Source organism: Camelina sativa, chromosome 7 (genome assembly GCF_030686135.1).
Source record: "Camelina sativa cultivar CO46 ecotype springtype chromosome 7, ASM3068613v1".
NCBI classification, from domain to species: Eukaryota; Viridiplantae; Streptophyta; class Magnoliopsida; order Brassicales; family Brassicaceae; genus Camelina; species Camelina sativa.
Window position 1 is genome coordinate 8927130 of NC_141886.1, and position 14935 is coordinate 8942064.

At 32.4% G+C, this 14935-nt stretch overlaps 2 protein-coding genes across 4 annotated transcripts; one reads left to right on the forward strand and one right to left on the reverse strand.

Annotated features, from left to right (window-relative positions):
* Positions 1-404: 404 nt before the first annotated feature.
* LOC104700769 (putative cullin-like protein 2) lies at positions 405-2747 on the forward strand. Of its 2 annotated transcripts, none has more exons than XM_087459318.1 (8): positions 405-542; positions 1050-1204; positions 1315-1411; positions 1487-1672; positions 1753-1800; positions 1886-2107; positions 2199-2273; positions 2454-2747. In XM_087459318.1, exons 2-8 carry the CDS (start codon positions 1068-1070, stop codon positions 2487-2489), a joined length of 801 nt encoding a protein of 266 aa, XP_087315444.1. In that variant the 5' UTR covers positions 405-542; positions 1050-1067; the 3' UTR covers positions 2490-2747. The 2 variants fall into 2 exon arrangements, with proteins under 2 accessions (XP_087315444.1, XP_087315445.1); XM_087459319.1 differs by having other exon boundaries at positions 1886-2089; positions 2454-2707.
* An 8797-nt stretch (positions 2748-11544) lies between these two features.
* LOC104700768 (putative cullin-like protein 2) lies at positions 11545-14392 on the reverse strand. 2 transcript variants are annotated; one of them, XM_087457438.1, is made up of 9 exons: positions 14253-14392; positions 13828-13979; positions 13650-13740; positions 13335-13520; positions 13193-13240; positions 12904-13107; positions 12719-12796; positions 11836-12202; positions 11545-11730 (listed from the first exon to the last, which is right to left on the reverse strand). In XM_087457438.1, exons 2-8 carry the CDS (start codon positions 13956-13958, stop codon positions 12167-12169), a joined length of 774 nt encoding a protein of 257 aa, XP_087313564.1. In that variant the 5' UTR covers positions 13959-13979; positions 14253-14392; the 3' UTR covers positions 11545-11730; positions 11836-12166. The 2 variants fall into 2 exon arrangements, with proteins under 2 accessions (XP_087313564.1, XP_087313563.1); XM_087457437.1 differs by lacking the exon at positions 11545-11730 and having other exon boundaries at positions 12014-12202; positions 12886-13107.
* Between the last annotated feature and the right edge of the window lie 543 nt (positions 14393-14935).

The following is a 14935-nucleotide window of genomic DNA, read 5'->3' on the forward strand; positions in this document are numbered from 1 at the left end:
TTCTAACAATTTTTCTATTATGGTTGAGTTTTATTAGATTTAATTATGAATTTTATGCATATAGTTATTTTGAATGGGAAAAACTATCATAAAGGTTGATTGGATTTACTAATTATTCTTACAATATACTATATCCTTGACACATTTTTAAATAAATCATCTCTATATAAATAAATGATTAAATACATGTATTTAAATTCAGTTCATAATTTCATTTTACTTAATTTTACTATGTATGATTCTGTATATAACTTTTTAATGATAAATAATTTAATTTTCATATTCATAAGTATTAAAAGTAGTATATTAAATCATAAAGTAGAAACTAAATTGGATTAGATTTTATTTTACTTTTGTTTGTTAATGCATTTAATTGTGTTTTTATGTTAGAAAATCCCAGGATGATTAATGCACCCATTGCTTCCATTGGGTGTAACAATGTTGTATAAATAGGCATTTCCTCATTCACTTGTAAGCTTCTCATTTCGCATCGCTAATCAAAGTATAGGTGAAATAGAATTCATACTATTCCGAGTCTTCAGGTACGTGATACCTTGGGTCTTAGCATGTTCTAAAAATACATGCAGAGAATTAATTTTGCCTATCTCGATTAATAACAATTTTTTTTAAAAGTCAGTCATCCGATTATTTTCCGCCTAATCCTATTACTTTTTGCTTAATTTTATGTATACCTATTATTATTAGAGCCAAATGTAAATCAATATTCTTATTTCGTTATTTAGACATTTTTATTAGAAGTTTGTGATTTTTTATTATAACTAATGTACAAAATTTTGATTAAAATCATAAATCTTGTCGTAAAATATGTTTTATGTGCTTACCGCAAAATTGAAAAACAAATAATATAGTTTTATATTTTATCGGATGTCTTTTTCTCTTGGTGATTATTTCTTGCGTTATCACAATGGATGCCGTAACATTTTGTAGTTCTTTTTTTGGTTTTTTAATTAGTTTTAGTTTTGAATGCCAATGCAAAAGTACTGATAATAACCTCAGAAATATTTTTCGTTGTTATTACTTTATTACAGATCTTGATTCATTTCAGAATGTTGGCACTACACACAAATTTTACATTTGAAGAAGGATGGTCCTTCGTACAAAAAGATGTTATCAAGCTGATAAAAAATATAGAAGGAGAGTCTGAAACACCAATTAAAGCTCAGCAAATTTTTTACTTTTACACGTACGTAGGCCATCTTATTATTCTTATGTAATGTTTGGAATCTTATGATATGTTATTGTCAACCATTACGTACGGTTACTTACCACAGTGATTTCTCATGTGATTTAAAGAAATGCCTACCAAATGTGCATCCATAAACCCGACGATTACTCAGCAGAGCTTTATGAGAAGTATTGTGAAGTGATTGAAGATTATGCTATACAAACTGTGAGTCTCAAAAGAGATTCCTCTTATTTTTCATAAGCTTAAGCAAATATTTAATACTTGTTTTATGTGGTATAGGTGTTGCCATCCTTAAGGGAGAAGCATGGTGAAGATATGCTAAGAGAACTTGTTAGGAGGTGGAAGAACCATAAAATTTTGGTCAAAAGGTTAACCTTGGCCTTTGGTTATCTTGACAGATACTTTATTCCTCAGAGACGCATTCCATCACTGAGTAAAGTTGGCTTGACGTGTTTTCGCGACCTGGTTTGTCATGCATATCCCTATACTTCTAAGTTTTCACTGCCTCAAACGTTTCTAACGGTTTATGCAATTATGTACTTCAGATTTATCGGGAGATGCAGTCCACGGCCACAGAAGTTGTACTAGCACTTGTAAGTATTGGTAATACGTATTGAAAAAGCTCCGGTCAAACCTGATTCTTGATTTTTTATATCTAACGAAATTTGTATTTTCCAGATTCATAAAGAACGTAAGGGCGAACAGATTGATAGGGAACTAGTGGAAAACGTATTAGAAGTCTATGCGGAGATTGGGATGGGAACTAAGGAAAAATATGAAGAGGATTTTGAAAGATTCATGCTTCAAGATACTGTATCTTACTATTCTCCCAAGGCATCAATGTGGATGAAGGAGTGTTCTCGCTCTGATTATTTGCTAAAGGCATGTCGCCGACTATATGTAATTCTATTCTATTTCAGGAAAGTAAAAAAATATATATATAGAGATATATCTATATATATATATTAATGTCAATATTTCTATATTGCAGTGTGACCAGAGTCTAAAAAAGGAGGAGAGAGTCAGTCATTACCTTTATTCAAGCACTGAACCCAAACTAGTTGAGGTTTGTTAATTATGATATTATTTATTCATTAATATGGAATTAATCATATTTTGATGAGGGAGGTCTTTTGATTGACTTGTTTGTTTATATTGTTCACTTGTTTCTTATTTTTCTACACAAAATATATTTATATATTTGGAATGACCATATATATATAATTTCTTTTAATGCAATTTGTAGGCATTGCAGGAGACCTTTAAAATATTTTATGTCTAACAAAAAGGTGGCAACAGTTTGAGTTAACATCGTGAGTGAAGAAGAAAACTGTGGATGATCATATGCTTTGGATTTCGTAATAATAAAATAGAAAAATTATGACTGATTGGGTGAGATTAATAAGGTAAACTATGATAGTACTTTTTCAGTTTCTCTCCTTCTCTGATAGTTCATCATACTATACAACACCAGAATAATGGCAAATACGGTTGCGTAAATATATTATCCGTCGAGCTTAATTTGATTGACGGCCAAGCACATGACGATATTAGAAAACAAATGATAATCTCAAATTAATCCTAAAACTACTCTTTCAAATTAAGAGATCATTGTAATACTTAGGGGTCGAATTCCACAATGACTCAAAGACTACACAATAGATTATAGAGTTTTAGAATTATGCTAAACAAAATGATTTAATTTAGAAAACAAAAGTGCAAAAATATTAAATTAAAGGGTTGTAAATTCAAGGAATTAAAAAGCTTGGTCTAGAGAATTTCTCATTACATAATATTAAATCAAATAATTAATAGAATTAAAGCAATTAAAAATCAGATCTAGAACTTTAAACTTTTTTAGAAAATAAATCAGTTCTCACTGCAAATATAATCCAAGTTTAAAACTCAAAAATTCAAATCTCTTTGTAAAATTCAAGGTTAAAACCAGCTTTAAAAAAAGTTTAGATTATTCACAAAATAATTAAATCAAATCTTTTTGTAAAAAGTAATTTTCCTCATCAAAGGTTTAATTAGGAAATCAATTAGATCTTTATATAAATTTCTATTCCTAGGTTATTAATTCTAGCGAGCTGATCAATCAAAAATTAATATGAAAAACAACCAAATATGAAAATCACAAAGATAATGAATCCTAAAAATAATCAGATCAAATAATCCAATAAAAAACCCTTTGAAAAACCCTGAACCTAACAAACAAACTACTCAGACATCATTGTAAGAACACAATTCACTAACTGAATAAAATGCATAAAAAGAGAATAAAGAAGTAATGGAGTTCAAAATCTTCACTCAACAGGGTTGAATTCTGACTTGTCTCTCCAAGGCTCTCTAGATATCTCTCTCAAAAAATTACAGAAAATAAAGCTCCAGGGTTTCTAAGACCTAAAACACACAAAATATATGTCCTAAAACATGTTAGGGACTAGTGTTGCAATTATGGAAAACTTGGGGAAACTTGGCTCATCTGTCGGCTTACATGGGTGTCGACCTACACCAAAGGAGGTGTCGACCGACACTGTAATACCCCTCCCCAGGGCCTAAAATTTATGCGCAATGTCCAAGGGACGACTATCATGCAAGAATCGATTAGGAAAAAGGGGAATTAATCTTTGGAGCTGAGCCAAAGTATTAAAGGACAAATACAAAGCTTTTGGTCGAAGAAAAATTAAAGACGAACGGAGGAATCGGATTTTAGTACGATGGTGAAGTTTATGGCCGGAGGCCATATGCATCCGCCAGCGTACCGTACTGTCCGCATCCGCCCGCGTACCGTACGTCCATGTACCATAACTGCCAAGAAATCTGCTGGAATGGACAGTTAGTATTGGATCATGGGTGAAGCTTATCCATTAGCACTCATCCTTATCCATTTCCAGCAATGCTTATCCACTCAGCCATGTGTTGCCGTCCGAAGTGTGCTTATCCACTCAGCTATTTATATGCGTCCGCGCAGTCCCGGTGAATGACACATGTCCACCCATGCATCGCAACGCCATTCTTCCATTGCCTCCACCTGCTTGCTTTCCACCGACCTACCAACCCTATAAATAGCCCTTTCCCTTCATTTGTTCTCTTCACACCATAACCAAACAAAAAACCTTAGTGGGTGAGAGTATGAGTGTCCGGGGGGAATTCGAGGGAGTTTGGTCGAGGACCTAGGAGTCTTAGTCGCTAGGCCAAGGTAAGTTTCCGAAGTGTGTAGGGTAGTACGCGAGAAGGTCTTATTTATTTAATTATAGTTAATTATTTATTTATTTAATTAATTAGTTATTTATTTGTTCATTTTATTATTTATTGATTAGTTTAGAGTGAGGTTAGGATTTTAGACTTAGAATAATAGGGGGTATTATTCTTGAGTTATTTTCTTGCCTTATTGCATTGTGTGATTGCTTGCATTGTTATGCTGCTTGTGTGATTGTTTGATATAGCGTCACGATGGTATAGCTGTGATGCTGGACGGTTAGTCGCATTGCCGTTATGCTTTCTGATTGCTATATTATTGATTGCTTGCTTGATAGATACCCCTGTTTTAAAAATCTCTAGGCGTTAGTCGGGCGGTGAGTGAGGGTCTAGCGATTAATCGGATAATTGGATATAAATCAGGGATTAATCGGGGACTAGTTTTAAGGTTTTACGATTATTATTATTATTATTTATTATTAATAATACAATATATAGTTTCTATGGTTATATAGATTGTTTACCCTTGTAATACTGAAAATATGAGACAGCTCAATTGGTTTAAAACTCATTAATAATGGTTGAGGTAACGGGTTTGACCCATTGGTTTTGAGTTTTGTCTATTTTTCCCTTTTTATTAGTTAGGGACAAAACGTTAAATTCATAATCATCTTCTTCACATCCGATCCTAAAGCTGTAAACCTTAATCTATGGCTGTCAAACTTTTTTTGAACTCAATTTATACTAATTTTATCATATTTTCAATTGGGTATGACATAAAAATAGTAGATCCCGATTCAATCATATTTTCGTGAAAATTCAATCAAAATCGAGTTTTTTTCCCGATTTTCCTTCCGATTTGGGTACAATTGCGGCGGTTCCCCACTGCCTAGCGACTCCATGCCGTGTAATCGGCCAAATCGGCCGATTTTTAGAACATGGATAGATACTATCGTTGCATGAATAGTAGATTATGCATAATAGTATAGTTGCGTACTTGATGCTTCCCAAAGGTCGTACGCTAGTAGTGTGTGCATAGTGGTTAATCCCTACATACGAAACGGTAAGAAGACTCGGAGATGACGGGGTCGCAACCTATGGCCGAGTGTTGCATGACGATGTAGCCTGAGTTACCACCACAATATGGAACTCAGACCGAGTGATGTTCTGTACTTGTTTAGCCTTTGTGGCTACATGTATGGGTGTTCACGAACGATGGGAAGGGAAGATCAATACGCAGGGCCCTAGGTGGATTGATTGAGTAGATGATTGCATGCATGTTTAATTATATTGTTTGCATATACTCGTGGTAGTATACTTTGTTTATTGTTTGCATTGCCTGCTGCGTGTTGATTGTTATTTTGGGTTTTGGGGTTGGGGCATACTAACATTAGAGATCCCGGACTTGATGAGTAATAATAGATTACTTAGGATGCAACCCAATTTGTTTTACAGGTAACCTTAGTGGGGAGACCTTAGGGGTTCAAAGGACGTTAGGCCAACCGGTGTAGATTTCCTTGCCACTACAAGAAAACAAGGCGATAACTGACGGATTTATCGACAACACTAATCTGTCGGTAATTACCGACGGTTTCCCGACGAATATTTGAAAGAAGATTAGTTTGTTGGTTATTCGTCAGAAAATTACTGACGGACAAACTCCGTCAGTAATCCGTTAGTTTTTCTGACGGATTACTGACGGATATCTAATTTTCTTCGCGCGTGTCAAATTTTGGTCGGTGTTTTTTTAATCTGTCGGTAATCCGTCAGAAATAACCGACGGAAAACTGACGGATATTAACTTTTCGTCGGGTGTGTCAAAATTTGGTCTGTTTTTTTTATCCGTCGGTAATCCAACAGATCACTGACGGTTTACATGTGGATAGTGTAAAATCTTCCTAACTTAGCTCCATAATGCACTTTTTTTATAAGCTTTGTATAAAAGATGAGTTTTCAATAACTACATTCTTCAAAATTTGTGTTTTTATAGAAAATGTTGTTTTACTTAAAGTACTTATGGCGTGGTATTACATCTTATAGGTAAGTATTTGCTATTTGTCTTTGAAATTATTTTTTTCTCTAATTTAATCATATAGATGTTTATTTTCACAAATAATTTCATGGTTAGTATATATTATATAATATATAGTATATGCATATTTGTTAATAAAAATTATGGAATTAAGAGTTTTAATTTAAATCTGTTAGAAATAACCGACAAAAAACCGACGAATATAATATTGACAAAATTTTGATATCCGTCGGTAATCTGTTGGAAATTACCGAAGGAAATTACCGACGGATATCGAAATTTTTGCCCGCGAGCCATATACAGAAAAAATTTCGAGACGCGGAAATGAAAATTTTTAGTCATAACTGATGAGCTATCCGTCGGTTATTCCGTCAATACTGTCGATTTTACCAAAGCACTTCATCTTTTTCTCCCCAGATTGTTTTTATTTTTCTCATCTTCTTCTCCCCATATTTTTTTTATTTTTCTCAAAATCTTTCTCAAATCCTCTCTCCAACTATGTATAACCTCCAACAATTACTTCGTTCCAATCTGGCAAGTCTTTCCTACCACTCTCTCCAACTTCAAGAAGATAAGTTCTCTTTTTATCTTTTTATAGATTTGCTTAGTTCTCTTAGATTTCTTAGGAATAAGATAGATTTGTTAGGTTTGATAGTTTGTTCTATTTGGGTGTTATTGATTTGATGAATTGGTTTGTAATAGATGTGTGTTAGATTTGTTAGACTTGGGTTTTATTGGATTTGATGAATTTGTTTAGGTTTTATACATTTTATAATTTTTTTGATATAATTTGATTAGTTTCTACAATGGTTTCTAATATTGCCAAGTATTGATTTTATACATTTTATTAATTTTGCTTTTAAGTATTGATTTTATACATTTTATTAATTTTGCTTTTATTTATTTTCAATTAAGTATATAATGTATATTATGAATTTCTAATATTGTTAAGTATATATTGTTTTTTTGGAACAATTTTTAGTTTTTTTAACAATTTCTTGATTTGGGTTTTTATAATATATTTTCTAAAACTTTTAAACTTCTGAAAATAAATATTTAAGCACTTACATGATTTAGTATTTAATTAAATTTTTATAATTATGCTAATTTTATTTTTCTATTTTTTTTTTTAAATTATATATATAATCTGTCGGTAATTTCGTTGGTATAACGAGAAATTTCTGAACAGTTAGCCGTCAGGAATCCGTCAGTAAAACGACTGTCGGAAATCCGTCGGCAAAATTTCCGTCAGAAATCCTACAGTTAAACTTCTGTCAGAAATCCGTCAGAAATAACCAATGGATTTCCGACAGAATAATTTTTCCGACAATCTAGATCCGATGGACATTTCTATCTGTTTTTCGTCGGTAATGGGTGTTTCCGACGGCTAACTGACAGATATGCCATTCGGTTTTAAGCTGTTTTCTTGTAGTGTGCCTTTGTAAAGTAATAGTTTTCTTTATATTGTGTATTACTCGATTTAACATTATCGATAAAGCATTGTTTTTCTTAAAACCCTGTGGCTCCCAATGATATTTATTAGTCTAGTCCGGACTAATCACAACTCGCGATTCGTGGTACGCGTTGCAAAGCCTTAGGTCATGATTCGCGAGGAATGGGCATCTGCGGTTGGACGGCTTGGGCGATCGGATGCGTTCTGGGAACCTCGGTCGGCCGACTGCGGTCGTCCTATATGCGATGCTCACGGTCTGTTCTTGGCCTAGAACGGGTCGGGGGTGTTACAGACATCATCACTCTTGATCAGCTCCAAGTTAATTTCTACGGTTAAATACTCCAAAATGATCCAAATTGCTCCATATTGCTCCAACTGTGTCAAAATCCTAGAGAACCTGAAAATACTCAAAAACATCCTACAGAACAAATCAAAAAAATCAAAAATCACACTTATATCATGGTTAAAAACCGTAAAAACCATGATATATCAGCTCCCCAAGACTTAGCCTTTGTTTGCCCTCAAGCAAAACAGAAGGTTAAACCTGTGAAAGAGGTTTGAAAACTAGGAACTCACTCAACCCATGATTTTTATTTGCACTCTTCATTTACCTGACTCAAGAAATTACTTTTTGTACTTAGACAAGGAAAAACATCAACATTCCTTACTCAAATCCCACAATCCTTTGGAATCTCTGAAATCTCTATTGTCATCTCATAAGTCAATATTCAAACACAAATAAAGTGAATTCTTCCCTAATTTTATAGGGTATCATTGTATTCTTTTTATCAATCCCTTGCTCTTTTTGCTGCTTTTTTTCTTTCTCTTTTCTTAGGCAAGGAATTCCAAGATTTTTATATATTTTATAAATTTTTGATATATTTTGATTAGTTTTTTACAATGGTTTCTGATATTTTTAAGTATTGATTTTATACATTTTATTAGTTTTGCTTTTATTTATTTTCAATTAAGTATATAATGAATTTTTAGTATTGTTAAGTAAATCATGTTTTTTTTGGAACATTTTTTAGTATTTTTTAACAATTTCTTGTTTTGGGTTTTTAGAATATATTTTCTAAAACTTTTAAACTTCTGAATTTAAATATTTGAGCATTTAGATAATTTAGTATTTAATTAAAATTTTATATTTCTGCTAATTTTTTTTTTCTAATTTTTTTTTTAATTTATATTTATAACGCGTCGGTAATTTCGTCGGTATAACGAGAAATTTTCGTACCGTTAGCCGTCAAGAATCTGTCAGTAAAACGACTGTCGGAAATTCATCGGTAAATTTCCGTCAGAGATCCATCAGTTAAACTTCTGTCGGAAATCCGTCAGTAATTTCCGATAGAATAATTTTTCCCACAATCTAGATCCGACAGACATTACTGTCTGTTTTTCATCGGTAATGGGTTTCGTCGGTAATGGGTGTTTCCGACGGATAAGTGACAGATATGTATGTCGGTTTTAAGCTGTTTTCTTGTAGGCGTTACTTTATCGCCAAGGAAAAAATAGTATTTGAAGAGGATGGAGAGATACCAGAGATGGCAGACTATATGATCTGCTTTGATTTTAAAACGGAGAGCTTTGGACTGCTTCTTCCTTTGCCGTTTCAGCACTTTCGTTTCGATGCTGGAGCTCTATCTTCTCTTAGAGATGAGAAGGTCGCTGCGTTATACCAGAGCGTGGATTGATCAGAGGTGGAGATTTGGGTTACAAGTATGATTGAACCCAATGCAGTGTCGTGGAACCCTTTTTAAAAGTTGATATGAAACCACACTTTGGTTCTGGTTTCCAGTTTCACTATGACGGTGGCAGTTTCTTCATTGACGAGGAAAAGAAACTAGCTGTGGTTATTCACTTTGATGAGTCTGAAATGACCCATTATGAGGATGCAGCTTACATCATTGGAGATAATGGGTACGTTAGAAAAGTGCGTCTTGGAGAAGCTGTGAATCAAGGAGGGTCTCTCAACTTCATTGAATATACGGGTTGTTGCCCACTTGTGTGTTGTTGCTCTTATGTTGCAAGTTTCGCACACATCAGCAAAATTGCAGGATTCAAAAGGGAACGAGAAGAAGAGGAGGGAAACCATCAAGCACTAGGTGTTGCATCTCTTTTCATTCGTTTCTGTTTCGTTTTTGTTTTGCATGTCTTCTGGACAAGACCAAACATTTATCTCTTTGAGGTGTATAGACATTTGTAGATACTGGTATGGGGATGGTTGTGGTGACGTTGTGGGCAGCTACTGCGGTGGTGGCTTTTTCTGCTGCGACGGTTTTGGTGAGATGGTGGATGCCATATCACTGGAGATATTGCGAGCTGTGGTTTGGTCTCTCAAGGATGATCCAAGCTTAATATTTTGCTCACTTTCGTTGATTAGGTTTTTTAAATATCTCACTTTACGATAATAAGTTCAAGATGTTGAAACGCATTGCAAAGTAACCAACAAGATGTTTGCATTTTAACTTCTTGATTGCTCTATTTGTTGTTTTGGATTGTAGATTACAGCAACAAACGTCTTCTTTCTATTTCACTCTATGTCTCTGTAGAATCTGATCTCTGTATTGTTGACGCAACCAATCTGATCTCTCCCTACATTGTGTTTTTTTTTTGCACATAATATAGATCGATTCCACAAAATGGATCGATGTTCAACTGCATTTGAAACCGTTATAATGTGAATCCATGAATATAAATATAAGCATTTTATTTTTAAATGAAATATCAAGAAATGACGTACTTATTTTACAGCTATATAAAACATATATTGTTAGTGAATATTTTTTTCTTGGCAAAGCGATAATTCGACATTTGAATGCAAAAATACTGAGTTTTATTAACATTTTCAATGCTAGTCGCTACATTAGGTTTAACCAAGTTCATCGCCAGCCATAATAGAATTCTCCCCCAGATCATGAATGTTTATATGGTCTGTTTCCATTCATCAATGAATTTGATAATCTGTTCAGTAATCAAAATCATAAATTTTTCTAAATGATCATTTTTTTCATATGTTAAATTGTGATGCAACTTCAATATGGTCCTCTCAAAAAAACTTAAGGTACTTTAAATATGTTGTTCCTGGCGATGTTTTGAGTTAAAAACATTTTAAAAAATGGATAATATATATATCAAAAACTTGTCTTTTTTCTAAAAAATGATGTTATAGAACTGTAGTTCCACTTGCAAAACAATAATATGCCTCCTGAGACATGCCACACAAATCATATATCACTTTTTTTTAACTGCTTACATATCATTTTGGTATATTTTGTTGTAAAACTCATGAATAATATGATCATTGATTAATTTATTTAGAAGATAAATTATCATTTCAAAATTCTTTTTTCTTCCTCTTCCTTTCAAGATTTTTTTTTTTTAAAGTGTGTGATCCTCACAATTTCTTCCTCTTAGATTAAAATTTCTGTTTGTTTAAAAGTAAAAAAAGATTAAAATTTCTAATTTGAGTTGAGTTGAAATTAAATAGTAATCTCATCCAATCAGTCATAAGTTTTTGATTTTAGTGAAGTATATATTGATATTTGGCTGAAGTGTACGTTGGAATTTCTGCAAGCAGATGGCCCTGCTCCACAAAGTCACTAGGAAGTTTAATTTAGACGTCATTAATTGTCATCGTGTCAACAAAAATTGATGTGATTAGGGTTGTATATAAGTGTAGTCGAATAAGTTAAGGTTTACATGTGACCTTCAAAAACTCTTTCTAATTTCATTTTATCTTTGTGGTTTGTTTGGTTTTTAATATTCTAAATTTGGTGTATTTGTACTAAATTCTTCCTTCGTCATGTCCTTGGCCGTCAATCAAATTAAGCTCGACTGATAATATATTTACGCAACCGTATTTGCCATTATTCTGGTGTTTTATAGTATGATGAACTATCAGAGAAGGAGAGAAACTGAAAAAGTACTATCATAGTTTACCTTATTAATCTCACCCAATCAGTCATAAGTTTTATTATTACGAAATCAAAAGCATATGATCATCCACAGTTTTCTTCTTCACTCACGCAAACTGTTGCTACTTTTTTTGTTAGACATAAAATATCTTAAAGGCCTCCTGCAATGCCTACAAATTGCATTAAAAGAAATTATATGTATATGGTCATTCCAAATATATAAATATATTTTGTGTAGAAAAATAAGAAACAAGTGAGCGATATAAACAAACAAGTCAATCAAAAGACCTCCCTCGTCAAAATATATGGTCTTCCCTCACGATGATTGCAAACTGTTACCACTTACCACCTTTTTGTTAGACATAAAAGATCTTAAAGGCCTCTTGCAATGCCTACAAATGCATTAAAAGAAATTACATGTGGTCATTCCAAATATATAAATATATTTTGTATAGAAAATAAGACACAAGTGAGCAATATAAACAAAGCCTCGTTTGACCGGAGCGAGGAATATAAACAAAGCCTCGTTTATAAACCCAAACCGATATATAATTTCATTTACTAATAAAATCTAAAACAAGCTAATATTTAATTTTATTTAAATAAAATTATACAAAATTTGTTTCTTTAATTTGATTTGCTTTCTAATTAAATTTTGATTTTTTTTTTAAATAAAATATAAGATAGAACGTTTTGATTGGTTGAGAGAAGAAGAGGTGTGTATTTTTCATAAGTTTTCTATTTTATTATTACTAAATCCAAAACATATGATCATCCACAGTTTTCTTCTTCACTCACGATATTAACGCAAATTGTTGCCACTTTTTTGTTAGACATAAAAGATCTTAAAAGGCCTCCTACAATGCCTACAAATTGCATTAAAAGAAATAATATCATAAGTAACAAACCTCAACTAGTTTGGGCTCAGTGCTTGAATAAAGGTAGTAATTGACTCTCTCCTTCTCCATTTTTAGACACTCGTCACACTGCAATAGAGAAATATTGACATTTATATATATATATATATATATATATATATTATTATTATTTTTTTCCTGAAATAGAATAGAATTACATATAGTCGGCGACATGCCTTTAGCAAATAATCAGAGCTAGAACACTCCTTCATCCACATTGATGCCTTGCGAGTGTAGTAAGATACAGTATCTTGAAGCATGAATCTTTCAAGATCCTCTTCATATTTTTCCATAGTTCCCATCCCAATCTCCGCATAGACTTCTAATACATTTTCCACTAGTTCTCTATCAATCTGTTCGCCCTTACGTTCTTTATGAATCTGGCAATTACAAATTTCGTTAGATATAAAAAATCAAGAATCAGGTTTGACGGGAGCTTTTTCAATACGTAGTACCAATACTTACAAGTGCTAGTAGAACTTCTGTTGCCGTGGACTGCATCTCACGATAAACCTGAAGTGCATAATTAATTGCATGGACCATTACAAAATACGTACTTTTGAGGCAGTGAAATGTTGGAAGCTATATAGGAATATGCATGACAAACCAGGTCACGAAAACATGTAAAACCAACTTCTCTGAGTGTTGGAATGCCTCCCAGACGAACGAAGTAACGTTCAAGATAATAAAAGAATCTGGCTAAATATCTAACCAGAACTTTATGGTTTTTCCACCTCTTAACAAGCTCTTTTAACATATATTCATCATGCTTCTCCCTTAAAGACGGCAACACCTAAAAACCACACACAAAATAAATATTAAACTGCTGGGTTAAGTTTATAAAATAAAATAAAATAAAAACATTTCTTCTTCGGACAATATATCCAAGAGTCAAGTCAAGACATAAAAATCCGCTACTCACCGTTTGTATAGTATAATCTTCAATTACTTCACGATACTTATCATAAAGCTGTTGTGAAATTAGATTCTGTCTGCACATAGATACGACAGTCCTGTATTGAAGTAATCATTTTGGTAAGTATACACGTCCAAAAGTTTTAACAACAAACATTACATATAAGACCACTAACATTACGTACGTGTAAACTTCCATATATTCAGCAGAATTAATTGGTGGTTCAAGCTCTCCTTCTAGATTTCTTATCAGCTTGGTAACACCTTTCTGCACGAAGGGCCATCCTTCTTCAAATGTAATTATCTCCGTGGACATCCTTCTAAAATGAATCAAACTCTGTAATAAAGTAGTAGACACGAGAAAATGCTATTATAAGTACTTTAGCATCGGCAAATAAAACTTGTTCAACTAATTAGAATACCAAATGAACAACTACAAAATGTTACGCATCTATTGTGACAACGTAAGAATAATCGCCTAGAAGAAAAAAGAACCACAAATTTGAAAGAAAATGATTCGAGAGCACGTTACAAACTTTGAAAGTCATTAAGAACTGTGTAGAACCTTATTCAAAATGTCTTCTTAACTAAGGTCCAAGATATCACGTACCTGAAGTTCGAAATATTATGAATTAGATTTCACCTACTCCGATTAGCGATGCGAAATGAGAAGCATGCCAGTGAATGAGGAAAACGCATATAAGATATCTTATATATAATGTTGTAAAGTTTCTTTTAAACAAGAATGAGAAGTTTCCTGTTTCCCATATTTGAACCAATGGGTACATTAGTCATTCTGAGATTTTGAAAACACAACTATAAATGCACTAACAAATCAAAGTAACATAAAATCCAACCCAATTTAATTTCATTTTATGATTAAATCTACTACTTTTAATACTTATGAATATGCAAATTAAATTATTTATCATTTAAAGTATTATATGAGGGATAATACATGATTAAATAAAATCGAATTAAATACTGAAATGAGTTTTAAATACATGTATATAATCATTAAATTTTATTATATAAAGCTTGATTTCAAAGTTACTCATTAACAAGATCGTGACACGTGTCAATTATATCATTAAGATGTTGATGCATGTCAATTCTAAATTTATTAAAATTAAAAAAAATTAAAATGTAAAAATTTTAAACCTACCATAAAAAGGTTTTATATAAAAGTAAAATAGAGAAAAGAAAATCTCATTTTATTTAAAATCTTTTAAAGAAAAAAAAACTTTGTAAACTTCCAAATGTAAAACAAAAGTTTTGTTTTTAACAGTTTTA